The sequence below is a fragment of the Trachinotus anak genome, unplaced genomic scaffold (genome assembly GCF_046630095.1).
Source record: "Trachinotus anak isolate AG129_WGS33_773 ecotype Australia unplaced genomic scaffold, CSIRO_AGI_Tana_v1 ptg000021l, whole genome shotgun sequence".
Lineage (NCBI taxonomy): Eukaryota > Metazoa > Chordata > Actinopteri > Carangiformes > Carangidae > Trachinotus > Trachinotus anak.
In genome coordinates this window covers 16,196,749-16,212,403 of record NW_027273872.1, presented here as the reverse complement: position 1 = coordinate 16,212,403, position 15,655 = coordinate 16,196,749, and the positions used below count along the sequence as shown (strand labels likewise).

Below are 15,655 nucleotides of genomic sequence, written 5' to 3'. Positions count from 1 at the left end.
GTCTTCAATTGTTTGGCACTAAAGCCAAAGTTTACATTGGGTAGTAATTTTTTAACAGCTTTTGTTAAAGTAATAATGCTGCAATAACAACACAATGTAGCCGAAAGTGGTACTGTGGAACAACCTTGTTGTAACGTTTTAAGTACTGTCCCTTTAAAATATGACATTATACAGCTAAAGCTTGAATCACTTGCATACATACCGTATCCAGACATAGTGTGTGTATGACTTTGGTAATGAACACACATTGTTTCATTGATGGACCTTGATGGATCTTGTTACCCATCCTAAGGGTTCTAGGTATTTCCTTTGTTGTTGAGCCTGAAGAGTGTTTGAGTAAGGAAATGTTAACCAGGCTGTCTCTTGTATTCTTTGATTTACATATTTGTTAGACTTTTGTTTGAAACGCACTTAAAACAAAGGATTGTTTATCTTTCTATGGCTACAGGATCCCTGTGAGGACAAAAGGCACAAGGACATCTGGTCCAAAGAGAAAACATGTGACCGCTTCCCCAAACTGCTTGTCATTGGGCCTCAAAAGACAGGTGAGACGCAGTACTTCAACGCCCCCCACAGGACGGAGTGGGAAATTAAAATAAAGCTTCTCATTCAGTTCAAAACACAAGTCGTGTGTCTTGCTCTCAGCGGTTTGAATGAGTTTGTGATTATATTTTTGTAAATTGGAGATGGCACTAGTGGAGTAGACTGATTGTGTAGAGTGTGTAGACAGAGTAGTGATTTGTTTTCATGGTATTATTGTTGTTGCCTTTTACACTGTGTGATAATTGTCACTGTACCGCTGAGAGAATATATACATCCTTGAAGCTCTTTCTCTTTTCTTTCTTTCTCTTCTCCCTCTTTTCTACACCACTCGCTCTCTCTTTGCCCTCTCAGGGACAACGGCACTCTACCTGTTTCTCGGCATGCATCCTGACCTGACCAGTAACTACCCCAGCAAGGAGACCTTTGAGGAGATCCAGTTCTTTAACGGACACAACTACCACAGAGGCATCGACTGGTAAGAAACCTCCCAGGCACTGAAGTGTTTTGTGGCGTAGCAGTGCTGGGGCAACAATAAGCTAACAACTATACTTAACTAGTGTAGTTATAATGAGCGATGCTCCCATTACACAGTCAATGTTTGTATTGTTTCCCTTTGTTTGACTGTTCATTTAATTTGTTGAGTTCAGTAACTCTCTTCATCTTTGATTCTAGTATATAACTGAATGACATTGCAGCTGACAAGTGTGTCTTCTTCTGATCACAGGAAATGTTTGAAAATTTCTAATTAGCAAAATGGTTATTGTAGTTTTAATGAACGTTCATTTAGCACATCGCTGCAGTATAACTTCAATGTAGGAAACCTCTAGAGCCAGAGTTAGATTTTTTCACAAATATCAATGTGTGGGAATTCAGGTGAAGTATAGTGCAAAACATGTAAAGTTACAAACACATGCAATAATAGTTAAAAACATTATGGTTAATCTGACAGTTTGCATGTTTCTGTTTTAAGTAAATGACACCAAGAATGAAAATGATGCCACAACAACATAACCACTTATTAGAGAGTGAGACCAGCAACACAATAAACATCTTTTTAGTTAGAAATCCACTCTTTTCAGTTTCCTGTAGGTTTAATTAATTTGAAACCTGCATCAGAGACAAACTTCATGCATCACGGCACCTGCAAAGAGTCCAACACAAAATTTACTTGGCAGGATGAACAATTCTGTGAGTGGGCTGCCCAAATATTAACATTGTGTGGTGTTGTTAGATGTATTTTGCATGTGTGATGCCAAGCTGTTGCACATGGCCGATCACCCACACGGGGAACAGAGAACTTGTCCTTATCTGCAGAGAGCAAATTGGACCAGATCAGCTGTGGCTGCTTGTAACACTTGGTATGTTTGTGTTTGTTGTGTGTTAGGTATATGGAGTACTTCCCTCTGCCCTCCAACACTAGTTCAGACTACTACTTTGAGAAGAGTGCCAACTACTTTGACTCGGAGGTGGCTGCTCAGAGGGCTGCAGCTCTCCTACCCAAAGCCAAGATCATCACTATCCTCATCAATCCAGCAGACAGAGCTTACTCTTGGTACCAGGTCTGTCATAGGCCTCTTAAACCAGATAAATGCCATGTAAAATGTGTTGTGGTAACTCTTCTGTTAATCTCTTCACATGAACCTTTAAATAAAGCTCAATGTAATGTAATTAAGAGTTGATTTTAGACGTCTCCTCTCATCTCTGTCCGCCTACAGCACCAAAGAGCCCACGATGATCCGGTGGCGTTGAAGTACTCCTTCCATGACGTCATCACCGCAGGCCACGACGCTCCAGTCAAACTACGGGTCCTCCAGAATCGCTGTCTGGTGCCAGGCTGGTACGCCATCCACCTGGAGCGCTGGCTCAACTACTACCACTCAAGCCAGGTACTGCGTGTGTTTTCACGCACATAGCAAAGTCTGGGGCACAGGAGGCCTCTTTACTCTTTTGTGACATCTTCACGGGCGGTTCTTTAAATCCGCTCGGGGAGCTGCCCTTTGAGGGACACTATCAAGAGAGAAACAAGCACCTGTTGCCCCAAACTGATCGAATCTGTCAGCTGCACATGCAAAATGGGATGAAAACATATCTACCAGCAGAACATTTAAAGTATGAGTTGAGGTTTTTAAAGTAGCAGTTAAGAAAATGTCTATTTTTGAACCAGGAACATTTTTAACACAGAGGTTTTACATACACGACTGCTCCTGTTCTAACATGTGGTGCTGTGTGTGTCTCACACAGTTGATAGTTTTAGATGGACAGATGCTGAAGACTGAACCTGCCTCAGTCATGGATAAAATCCAGAAGTTTTTGGGCCTCGCCAATATCATCAACTACCACAAGATCCTCGCGTGAGTATCCTCCTTCACTTTAATCATTCTTAGTATCATTTCTTCAGCTGCCGTTTACAAATTAGTTCACAGATTGATTTCGACCTTTAGACCCCACAGGTTATATTAGTTGAGTTTCAGGGGTGCAGCAGATCAGACAAGGCAGACATCTACAGCTTTACCTTATTTCCCTGTCATTATATTTTAAATTGTCTTGTGAATGAATTGCAGGAGGGCAGTAATTCATCACCAGTTATATAATTTATTCTTGTCTATGTGCAGGTTTGATCCTAAGAAAGGTTTCTGGTGTCAGCTGTTGGAGGGTGGGAAGACAAAGTGTTTGGGAAAGAGTAAAGGGCGCAGGTACCCTGACATGGACGCTGAGGTATGATCTTCTGCAAGATACACGTTGCTGTCCGTTATGTTATAAATGTCATTTCTTTTCTTTACTTCTGATGACATTTTTTTAGATGTGATTTCATCTTATCTTTCTCCACTCCTTCAGTCCCAGGGGTTCCTCAGGGAATACTATAGGGATCACAACATCGAGCTGTCGAAGCTGCTCTACAGGATGGGTCAGCCGCTGCCCAGCTGGCTCAGAGAAGAGCTGGTTCACACCAGGTAGCAGCACCGCAGCAGGAGACCACAGCTCTACACACTGAACCACTGCTTGACCCTGCTGGGGGACACCGGCCAAGTGGCCCGAAACATTGAAGATCCCAAACAGTTTTGAAAGAAACTGAAATATACGGAGATTTGAGGATGGGATGCCTAATTAGAACTCAACACTCTACTGTGATATTCCCAAATGAACAGGGTGACAGTAGATGGTGAGCAATTAGAGAGCACAGTTGCTTTCAGCAGCTGAAAGCTCTCCATTCTCTCCCTGAGGGTTGAGATGCCATTGCCCTGATGATGGCCTCCACTGTGCCCTGAAAGAGGAGGAGGAGGAGGGAGGGCTCAGTGATGCACAGGAGGGACCCTCAGTGTTCGATAATCACACCCCTGCTCTTGTGAATCAGACCTCCTCTTCTTTGCATGAACTTCATCCTGAAAATCAAAGAAAGGAAAAAAAAATGTCTGAAGCTGAAGCAGTCATCACATTTTCAGCTCTGGAAAACGGGTGACAGAGGACAAACACAGCATCACCTGTGTCTCCAGCTATGAGTCGTGGTGTTTGGAGCACATTAAAACAGGCAACATAACATTGACTGAATGAATGACAGCCTGATTGACTAGAGAGACATTGGTTGCAAATGCCTTTGATATATACACATATATATATATATATATATATATATATATATATATATATATATATGTGTGTGTGTGTGTATGTGTATATGTTTTTATGAGAGGAGAATGGGACATCTGGCAACTTGACTCGGGCTGCATGTTGTAGCCTTACTGGATAGGCCTTGGTAGAATCTAGTTATCACATATTTACAAGTGCCAGGACAGAATCTCATTAAACTATTACCACATGGACTTTTGAGGGTTCTTCTTTTCTTTTTTTTTTTTTTTTTTTAGAAGTTTTATGTTTTGTTTCCTTTACCCAGATTTTGTTTTAACATTTCTGTAATGCTGATGGCAATGCATTATTGTAGAATGTACCAAAACTAAACACCTTAGCTCAGTTTTCTCATAAAGGCCAGATGTACAGTTCCGTTAGTTAAACTGTTCGGCTCAGCTTCCTCTTTAAGCAGTTCCATGACCGATGAATTGACTAAAGCAGGATCTGGAGGATAGATGTTGAAAGCACAATATTTAAGGCACTCAAGTGAACATCGATTCTGAGCATACAGGTTACTGGAAAGCACACTAACAAACCGGCTCCTACTACAATCTGTGAAGAAGAACATAAGCTAGCTACTGTATGTTTATTGAAGCACTCTGGTTCAAGAGATTCAGATGGTGTACAGAACAAGATTGTGCATTTCAAAATCCATTTTCAGCATTGGGTTTTTGTCAAAACTGTATATTTTGTCTCATGTTTTGTTTTATTTCATTAACTAGATGAGTTGTTTAAGTTTGGGGAGGGGGGAGGGGCTGTCTTTGGGAAAACCGTGTAAAGTTGCCAGGCAAACCAACAGTATGCCCATACAGACGTTCGGTTGTCGGTCAAGGTGTTACCACTGCAACTAGATGTCAAGCATAGATAACAAAAAGCTGCTCTTATTGCAATAGTTTTGTACAATGTTCTGATGTGATAACAATGCACATGTTGGTCCTTTATTTCCTGACTTTGTAATGTACATAATAAGCAACCCTTGGTAGACCTAAATTATTGAATGTGTTTGGGTTTACACTCTCCATCAGCCCATTCCTATAGTGTGAAATGTCAGTGCTGTACTGAGGGGAGTGTGGATAATTTCATTGTGCAGAGATGTGTCACTAAGATTGTTTCCTCTCATGTCCTCTCACTGCCAACTATTGTACAGAGGTACTGAGTCTCTCCATATAAAGTATTAAGTGATAACACATAACAGCAACGATGGTACTAATCTCCTGGACTGTATGATAAAGATTTGTAATTGTTGTCAATAATTTTTACAGTGTAACTAATATTGTCGGTGCTTTTTAATTTGCAAATAAAACACCACTGTATTTTTCAGTAGTTGGATCTTTTTTCGCTGTTTTCACAGTGTCATTTGGGCAAGCTAACCTCGACTGAATGACACTGAACTGATGGTCACTCCAGATTCAGAGCCAGCAGGTTTATGGTGACTGCTTTGCTGCAGAGATTTCTAGAAATCTCTGTCAGTTTCTTGTTACTTTGCTTGATTGCTTCATCTTTTGGTTTCACTTCATTGGGAGGTACTGAATCTCTCAAAATCGCACGACTTGTTGGCCTGTTTGACAAAAAAATAAACATAAGATTTATCCTGATATTTTAACACAAGCCAGAGAAGTTGTAACATGTATCTCATGCTTGTTCATTTTGACTCCTTATCGTGAAAACTATGAATTAAACCCTGTGCTGTTCCAGGAAGTAAACAGTGGCTGAATAAAGATTTGCATTTGAAAATATATGAAAACAGAAGTTAAAGTACTTAAACAATTTACATGTTCTCATGGTTACAACTGACAAATATTTCAGAACTGTATTTCAGTGTTATTGATAAATATTACATTATTAATAGCTCTGTTGCTAGTATTAGAGATAGTAGTTTCATTGTTTGCTTATTTCCTTTCCCTGTAAAACACTTTTGGCACTAACTGTGCCAAAAAGAAAGAAGAAAAGTAATATACATAAAGTTAACTATCATAAGTATTTAGCAGTACAATACATCTGAGTAATAAGATAATTAAATAAAGTATAGTAGTTTTAAACCTGCATTTACAAGTTCATTGGACCGACCATATGATCTTAGAATTAGTACAGACAATAAATAATACAATATTAGGGTGAAATAAAGGATGTAAATAAACTTCTGCACCTCTCACTATAATCTGCCTCTGTCAACAAGTGATGGTGTTTTAATTTGACCAATCAGAGCTCACTCTCTCTCACAGCTCCACTGAGCCAACCCACAGGGCTTTAAAGAGAGGGACTTTCCACATCCCTTCACCTTTCTGAGGAACCTGTCTGGTGCTCCTTCCTCATTTTCAAGGCAATTTATCCATCTGACCTGCCGGACTTTGTCCAGTTTGTGGCTTTGAAGAAGCTGAGAGACACAAATGGCCCACTTACCAGAAGATGCTCCCCTGGCCAGAGGGAGTCTGACAGGCAGTGAGGAGGCCCTGGTTCTCCCTGCAGGACCCAGAGGGTAAGAGGGACCTAGCATAAATAAACATTGTCCTCATAACAACAGCTGTTTGCTCAGTCATAGTTTTGCTAAAAAGGGGCATCATTTTCTTTATATAGTTAATTAGTTAGTTAGTTAGTTATAGTTAACTATAGTTTATAGTTCACTTATTGTCACACCACACAACTTCGGTCAACTCAACGGATGATTAACATTATGTTTTTTATACCATACCACATATACCATATACCATATGTTGCTCTTTTTCAGTTTCACATTCCTACACTAGTTCTGAAATAATAAGTTGTTGTGCTGTTCTGTTGCAACTATTTGTATGTTTCAAACATTTTTACTTGTATTACAAACTTAAATCATCTTCATTTAGCTGCAGTAGAACATTGACCTCCCCTTGCACCAGGAGGAAGTGTCTGCCTAGTAACTAATGATGTCATCCTATTGGTTCATAATTAACCACAGAGAAAAACTGCTAATACTTTAATATCAATGTTGATTATTTGACATTCGAAACCTTGATATATAGATGTTATATGTTAATGTAATTATATGAGAGAAACATCAAGTTACACCTGTTAACAGTCTTAAGAGGCTCTAAAGCTTACCGGGATATGAACTTCCTGATAACACCAGCAGAAGGGATCTGCCTAGTAACTAATGATAGTCACATTTCTATTGGCTGATTATGAGCATGTCTCACACCTTTTATTATTTTAGGAAACATGATGACAGCTTTAAAAACATATTACGCAAATTTGCTTTCCTCAGTTTTTATGTTTACATAGGGCTTTCTTTGTGTGTGCTGGACTTTCTGATATCAGTAACAAAACTAATCACCCTTCCTTTGAAAAGTCCACAAACAGCACTTTTGGAAATCCCCCCAAGCCCTTGAATTTTTTTGTAAAAGTCAAAATCCTGTTTTTAGTCTCTCTCCGTTCTGTTGTGTGATTTTGTCTTCCCCTACTGCGTCATCCTCTTCAGGTGACATTTTTTTTTTCTGTTTCTCTCTCTCAGGGGCTCCAACAGCCGTGCTTTGAAGATTGCAGGTCTGACCACCCTAGCATGTCTGCTGCTGGCCAGCCAGGTCTTCACTGCCTACACGGTGTTCAACCAGAAGCAGCAGATTCACACTCTGCAGAAGAACTCAGAGAGAATGGGCAAACAGCTGACCCGCTCATCCCAGGGTAAAAGAGGGCACTCAAGTCCTAATGATCAGGCATAACAGGAGTCCAGTAGGGAAATGTCAGTCTCAGAAATAGTCATCATCAGACCAGTGAAGGAGGAGGAGGAGAGGAGGCTGTAGAGATGAAGAGGAGGAGAGGGAAGTGAGAGTTTGCTTTACGGAACTTGATCTGAAAGCCGGACATAGACAAGAAAGTTTCACTGGTGATTCAGAGGGGGAAGAAGTTAGCTGAGTGCTGTCTTTATGTAAATCTTGCTATTATAGGACTTCAAGCATTGTGACTTGGAGTTCCAAGTATACTGTATATTATCTAGCTTTCAACATCATTTTCATTAACTTTCAGTAAAAAGAAATAAAAATGCTCAATGCGTCATCTTTTTTTTTTTTTTTATCAAGTTATTAATATATTTTTTGTTTGTTTGTTTGTGTTTTCAGCTGTGGCTCCAGTGAGGATGCAGATGCCCATGAACACCCTGCCTCTGCTGATGGATTTCACCGAAGATGAGGACTCAAAGACAAGCAAGACTCCCCTGACAGTGAGTTTTCACCTGCCAACTGGAGGATTTCCCATTTAACTGTATCGAGGTGGCCTCGAACTTGTTTAAGACTTAGATATTGTCCCGGATGGTACATAAAGAATGCTTCAACATGAAAATTGTACCATACATTAAAAAAAAAAAAAATGTAAACAAACACTGATTTATTTGACTCTCCTGTTCTCTCCGATCAGAAACTGCAGGACACTGCTGTTGTCAGTGTGGAGCAGCAGCTGAAGGATATCTTGCTGGTATGTTGCACTTGTATGTTGCAGTTTACCGTGTCCTCACTTTGCTGATTTTGTGTATTGATGCACAGTTGCTAAGCTCTGGTCTTGCTTTGAGCAGGATTCCCAGCTGCCGCAGTTCAACGAGACCTTCCAGGCCAACCTGCAGAGCCTGAAGCAGCAGATGAATGAGAGCGAGTGGAAGGTGAGGCTTCGCACTCACTCCAGTGCAAACCAATAAAACTAATATAGAAATGAATCAAATGAAATAATCTTGTTATTTTGCACTCTGCAGAGCCTGGAGTCCTGGATGCGTAACTGGCTGATCTTCCAGATGGCCCAGCAGAAGCCTGCACCCCCCACATCTGAGCCAGGTTACTGCGACTTTCCTGTACATTGTAGTGTTGAGCTGATGTTCTTATCCAGACGGGTGCTGTGAGAGTAGATGTTACATTTCTAGTAGCCAGCAGAAGGGGTGTTTAAGGACCATCTATGGCTGTAGTACATTACCGTGACAATATTAGTGATAATATGTCGCTTGTTTTTGTTTTTCAGTTCAATTATTAGAAATTTCCCTCTCACAACTCTTAATGCAGTTCTCAGAACAGGGATTTCTCATGGCACTAATTCATCTGTGCAAAAGTCACTAAAACAATCAAAGCCTTTTTCATATGTTGGAACATGGAAAGTCCTTCATTCATTTCAACATTATCACCAAAGAATAAAACTCTTTATCTAGTGCTTTAAGACTCAGACACCAAGTGTTTTGATTTTTTCATAAAAACTTTACTTGACTTTAGAAAAGGCAAAAAATATCATGTAGAGCAAAAAAACAAATAATTTATTTGTAAATTCATGCAATATAATTGCTGTGGTATATTAACAGTAAATATATGAGGCTACAGCCAACAGCTGGTTATCTTAGCTTAGGATAAAGACTGGAAACAGTCAAACTATTGCTTTAACTGTCTTTTTCTTGGGAACTGCGTATTTTCACTTCTGTGCCACAATCATCAGTAATTAACACCAAACAGGTCAATAATGTCCCAGTGTTTGCTTCTCTGTCCTTCTCTCAGTGACTGTGATCAAGACCAAATGCCAGATGGAGGCAGCATCCGGACCCGGCAAGATCGGTTCCTACAAGCCTCAGTGTGACCAGCAGGGCAACTACTTGCCCATGCAGTGCTGGTACCCCACTGGCTTCTGCTGGTGTGTGGACAAGTCCGGCAACGTCATCGAGGGCACCACCATGCGTGGCCGCCCTGACTGTCAGAGGGGTAGAGGTGGGTAGATTAAAGGCCTTTTGATTCAGCGCTGCATGTGTTGCATTTCATGTGAAGCTGGGCGGTGAAAGTAACTACACTTCCTCTTATTTTTTTTCTGTTCAGCTCCTCGCCGCATGATGTTGGCACCCAAGCTGATGCAGACCTTCGTCGATGGTAAGAACCTCAAATCTTAGAGCCTCAGTACTTGGTCTTTGAATAATTTGACAAAATTAAAAGTTCTATTTTTATTCTCAAACTGTTGCTGGTTTCTACACATTATCATTGGTTGTGTTTTTCTTTTTCACAGATCAGTGAAACAAACGAAGCAGACTCTGAATCAAGGTGTTTTTTTTTCCAACGCAATCTTAGCAGACATTTTAAGTTGGATACAGCCCCACTCACAGTAATGGTTTTAAAGCCCGATCAGTTCTTCTTACATGTAACCTGTTGATTGTACCTGCTCTGCCGGCTGCTTGAAATTAAATCATTAGAGGCCTGTTATACTTTAATGCTTTTAATGTTTGTAATTTTTGTCTGTGTAACAGAATTATTGGGGTGTTCTCATTGACATTTTAACCTGGAGATATTCATCTACAATATATTAAAGTATTTGAGTGTTTGTTTCTGCAGAATGCTTAAAGGGTCGGTTCGCTCAAATTATTAAAAAAAACAAAACAAACATGTTTTCTCCATTAACTCTACTGGCATCTAGACATAGAGGTAGGTCTAGTTTTACTTGCCCTTTTTGTTTATGGTGCATACAACACTGAAAAATTACATTAAAAACAGCAAGCCAAGACTCTCTCAAGAATCAATGTCCTCTGATGCTCTTATAATCCACAGACCTCACAGGGTACAGTTTTCATTGGCAGTATTTCCAGTAAAAGTAGTTTCAATAAAAACTATTCACTGTGTGTTCTGTGGATGCCAAAAGTAATGAGGACACTGTTTCTTGAGAGAGGTGTTGCTGTTTAGATTTTTGTGTTTTTCAATGCTGTGGGCACCACAAACAAAAATATTGGCTAAATAAAACCAAAACTATCTGCATGGCTAGATACCATGAGAGTTGAGTGAGCTGAGCTTTTTTTTTTTTTTTTTTTTTGTAATGTGGGTGAACTGATCCTATAAAGGATGTGAAAGTGACTTTTCTTTGAAGGTGTTTATGTTAAGAAGGCGAGAAATAAAGTTTTCCTAACTATACTGTTTGCATTGTTATACATATACAATATGTTCCCCTCCAATCATGTTGTCTCGAGATCTAATGTTTGTCAAAGCTATAGACTAAACAAGGCCTGAATAAAATTCAACCTGATTAGATGCAATGATGCTGCTCACTCAGTCCTGGACTTTCTGGCATCTGTTTCTGGTTTCAAGTTTCCCTTTTCATTGATTCATTTCATTTTATCCCCTACATATCTTAAGATTATCATTAAGAAGAGACAGAGCGACAAAAGATGTGACGCCAACAAGCTGGCAGTTTAAAATGAGGTCACGCTTGTCATCAAATTATCATCGAATTAAATTCACGGGATCTGAGAGGCAAAGCAGGAACCCTAGTTGGTTCCTGTCCCAGCTGAACCCCTCAGTGGCCTTTTCACAGCTCTCAGAGCTGCTGGTGAGAGCAACATGTTAGTTGCTCAGATTCAAAGGACGCATATCTGCTAGCTTCATTCAGATTGATGAAGAAGTGTTGGTTCCTCTTGCTCTCTCCCCAGGGGTGATGACAGACAAAGATCAGACTGGTAGGAATATTTCAGGGGATTTTCACTCATGCACAGAGGAAGTACTGTACAGTTTGTCCTAGAACACATCATCTCTTAGAAGTGTGAGGGAAAGGAAGGGAAGTGCCAACACCTGAGGCAGAACATTAGCAGTCAGTTGAGAATAAAGACACTGATACCATTCACAGATATAAACGGCTCTTGTGGGAAATGCTCATCATAACAAGGTTAAGTGCTTGACTTGAAGCTGGTTAGATTCATGTTTTCGGATACGTTTTTAAGTGGACTTTTGTTTTAGCAGCTGTTAACAAGTTGGCTTACTGCATATGGCATCACTGATAAAAACAGAGGGTTTTAAACCATTTGGGAACATAATTTCTTTCACTCTGGACGTTGTCCAGCCTTTAGAGCATCCGGAGTTACTGGAAGAGTTCCTGAGTGTCACCCCTGCCCTCACTGAACTTGATTTTAGCTGGAACAATTTCTCTATCTTCCACTATCCACAATGCCCCGGGTGGTGAAGTGTATCGGGAAGCTCAGTCTATCTTGCTCAGGAATCACTGAGGATAACTCTGCATCTCTGGAAGAACTGGGTCTAAGTGTTAATGCTCTGGGGGTCTTCGATAACCCACCACAGACCCTGAAGTGGTTCAGGGTCATCTCCCCTCTCTGGCTAACCTCATCTCCAGGAACTAAGGGTGGAGAGTAACCAGTTTACCATTTCTGACAAACAGGGATCAGCTTGAGCACAGTGGAGCAGATAATGATATTCTCCATGCGGGGAGGAACCCCTGTCAATGTGACTGGGCCTTTTAAGAGACTATCATCTCCCTGAACAACACACACACACACACACACACACACACACACACACACACACACTATGTCTGTGGGGGACAGGCCTGGCGAGTTTGTGTGTGACACACCAGTGGCCCAGCAGGGGATTCAGATGATGAATCTGTCTCCAGAAGAGTGTGGGAAGCCCAACAGTGGAAAAACAACACCCTGGCTCTCCTCTCCATTTGATGCCATGCATTGGCTGGCTGTCATTCCTGAATTATTTTTCTTAATGTTTTCCTTTCTACCACTTTCTAACAAGGCATCCTTTTTTAAAGAGTTTATGAGGCGCAACTAATGGCTGACTTAATGGTTAATAAATCATTCACTAAAGGTTATCAACTATTTATAGGCACAACTTTTAGAAAAATCCTTTTGACTAATTGGATTGTATGACCACTTACCTACTAGCAAAGGGCTGCAGAGGATCTGGAGCAAAGTCTATTAACAACTTTTTAAGCAGGCAAAGGGATTTTCACAACCTATAGCAATCCAAAATTTGCTCTTATTAATTGCTTATTAAACGTCTGACCCCTGTCTTTAATCTGTCGCCACTGTTAATATTGTAAAATGGTGGAATATATACATGATGTCTGCTGAATGATCTAATAAATCTGAAAACGTCATACTTGTAAGTAATGTTATATCAATCTAATCTGTTCCTTATCCCAAAATGAGATGATGAAGATGGTCGAAGGAAATCATTATTGCTCAAATATAGCCCCAGTTGTGACCTTTCTGCCCATCTCGGTAACTGTACCCTGATCAGACCAGTGAAAGAGGATTCTGGCTCATTAATAATTCAGCCTATGTGTAATGAAATCGAGGTGACCCAGTGGCTAAGGTAGACACAAGCTCTGGCTGTGAAAATGAATGCACCTGTAAGTACCAATTTCTTGTTTTTTTTTTACAACAGTGAGAGTGTGACACAGTGTATAATGACTGAATATGCAATTTGAATTTAAGGGGATGGAGATCATCTTGTTTTTTATGAGTATTCTCTCTGACTTGATCCTCATACAGATGTGTGAGGGAGCTGAAGCAGTAAGAGTGGGAGTTGTGCTTACTACAATCCCAGGTACAGCAAGGACAAAAATATAAAATTTGTAAATTTGCTGTTGCTGGAGATTTAACTTTAAATGTCTTTTTTGTGCTGTCAGAGGGTAAAGACTGTGTAGTTATTAGTGAAGATGGACATGGTGTGAACTACACAGCAGGAAAGAATAAGGTAGAAGATTTACATTTACTCACAGTCACCCTTCAGCATTCAGTCACTGGTTCTCTGCAAGCTCTCACTGCTGTGACTGTTTTTCACGCAGGAAGCAAAGTCCTTCTCCTTTGACCAAGTTGTGAATGTTGACAACATAAAGGTACAAAAGTGATGCTGACCTCTGTTCTGTTTGCGTCAGACTACAAGGTCTCTTTTCACCTTATCGCTACCAAATATTGTAATGTCTGCAAACTGATAGTTTGAATATAAATCTGCAGAGTTTCCACCCTGAGCTCCTGCAGCCTCTCACTGAGTCCATATGCAGTGGTTATAATGGAGCTCTGCTGACATGTGGAGCCTCCACAGAGAAGATTTGCACGCTGATCGACCACAGCATCATCAAACTGGTAGAGCCCAAAACCACACTACACGTAATACTGGCAGATTTAATGTTTTCCTACTTTTAATCTTACTCTTGATTCTGTCTTAGCTCCTGGCAAATCTGTTTAGTCGCATTTTGTCGCAAGTGAAGGAGAACTTGTTCATCTCTGTGTCGTTCCTTCAGGTTTGTCCTTGTGTAAAAGAGTGTAGCCATAAATCATATGAGACACAGTATGGTGCAGAATAACCTCTGATGTTTCTCAATGTCAGTTTTATCCAGATGGCAGTGCGGTGGATCTCCTGAGCCCCAACAGACAGCCTCTAAAACTTGTCACACACCCAGTCCTTGGAAGGTGAGTCCAATGATGACCACTGATATACAGCATCGAGATAGATACAATAAACAACGAATATATATTCAGACGGATTATCCATGGATCACTTATACCCCACGTTTACATTTAAGTGCATCGAATGTAATCCATATTTTCTGTCCCAGTCTTATAGGTGGTTTATGTGAGGTGTGTGTCAGTTCAGAAGAGGAAGCCTGTGCTGTGTATGACACATGCCGGGAGACACTGAAGGCCAGTGCAGGCTCCATTTCCAGCAGGCAGGTCAAATAAACTCTGACCGTCTAATCCATTAACTGAATTACATTAACTGAATTACTTTGAATAGGGTTATTACAATGGTTGATAACTATAGAGCTGAGTGACTCACTGTCGCCTGAGTGGCTGGATTGTCACGCAGCAGATTCACCTCTGTGTTTTCTGATCAGGTTGTTGTGCATGGTGTCGTGCCTGTTCCCCGTTCCTGAAATGTATGCATGAGTGAATTTATCATTGTCTCTATTTGGTATGTGCTTCCTTCAGATGTAGTTTCCTCTTCTCAGTGGCTGTTGAGTGGAAACTTGATCCAGAGGAGGTGGAGTCAGAGGTGTGCCGCAGCAGACTGCAGCTGTTCAGCCTGGCAGGAGGAGCCAGCAGGACTGACCTCAGAGGGTCAGTTGTGTACTGTAATACAGTGAGCGGTCTATTGCAATACCTGATATCTGTAGAGGTCATTTATTTAGCTCTGTATGTTAAGGCATAAGAATAATAAGGAAAACCTTGTAAAATGTTAATAAGCTGATAATAACTACCCCACACCAAACTCAGTGGTAACAGGTGAATATTCTTCAGAGTCAACCCACTGGTGAAGGCTGTGGACCAAATCCCACATGGAGCCACAACGACTGACAAGCTCCTTCCTTTCCTCCTACATGACGCCTTAACAGGAAACAGTAGGACGGTCCTCATCTACTGTATTAACCCTCAGGGTAAGTGGTCCTCTGCACCCAGCCACACCAACACAACAGTGTTGAACTGATGTGAAACTGACTATCCTCCTCACCCATCAGGTCTTCTAGATGATGAGACCCCTTCTGCCTTAGCTTTGGCCCAGAAAGTAAGAGGTTTGATGACTAATGCCATCGTTAGTCAATGGAGTCCAAGGGTAACCGAACAAAAGATTCGCAATGAGATTATGGATCTCCAAACCCTAATGATGTCACAGGGGGAAAGTGAAGTTGACAATGCCTACAGGCTGGCGGAGCTGACTCAAAACCTGCAGGTAAACCTCTAAATAGGCCAAATATGAAATGGTGCTTCCTGAATACC

General features: G+C 40.9%; 2 protein-coding genes across 2 annotated transcripts in view; both read left to right on the top strand.

The window, feature by feature from the left end:
* ndst1a (N-deacetylase/N-sulfotransferase (heparan glucosaminyl) 1a) overlaps positions 1-3,950 on the top strand; it is a 38,699-nt gene extending 34,749 nt beyond the window's left edge. The window contains exons 9-15 of the mRNA XM_071457146.1: positions 449-545; positions 895-1,018; positions 1,928-2,102; positions 2,259-2,429; positions 2,785-2,894; positions 3,156-3,258; positions 3,379-3,950. Coding sequence (XP_071313247.1) covers positions 449-545; positions 895-1,018; positions 1,928-2,102; positions 2,259-2,429; positions 2,785-2,894; positions 3,156-3,258; positions 3,379-3,498 — 900 coding nt within the window. The 3' untranslated portion in view covers positions 3,499-3,950. The remainder of the gene's footprint in view (positions 1-448; positions 546-894; positions 1,019-1,927; positions 2,103-2,258; positions 2,430-2,784; positions 2,895-3,155; positions 3,259-3,378) is intronic.
* Positions 3,951-6,437: 2,487 nt separating this feature from the next.
* On the top strand, positions 6,438-11,165 carry cd74a (CD74 molecule, major histocompatibility complex, class II invariant chain a). Its single transcript, XM_071457555.1, has 9 exons — positions 6,438-6,643; positions 7,652-7,821; positions 8,256-8,356; positions 8,551-8,607; positions 8,705-8,788; positions 8,879-8,957; positions 9,660-9,866; positions 9,972-10,022; positions 10,156-11,165. Exons 1-9 carry the CDS (start codon positions 6,555-6,557, stop codon positions 10,161-10,163), a joined length of 846 nt encoding a protein of 281 aa, XP_071313656.1. The 5' UTR covers positions 6,438-6,554; the 3' UTR covers positions 10,164-11,165.
* Positions 11,166-15,655: the final 4,490 nt, after the last annotated feature.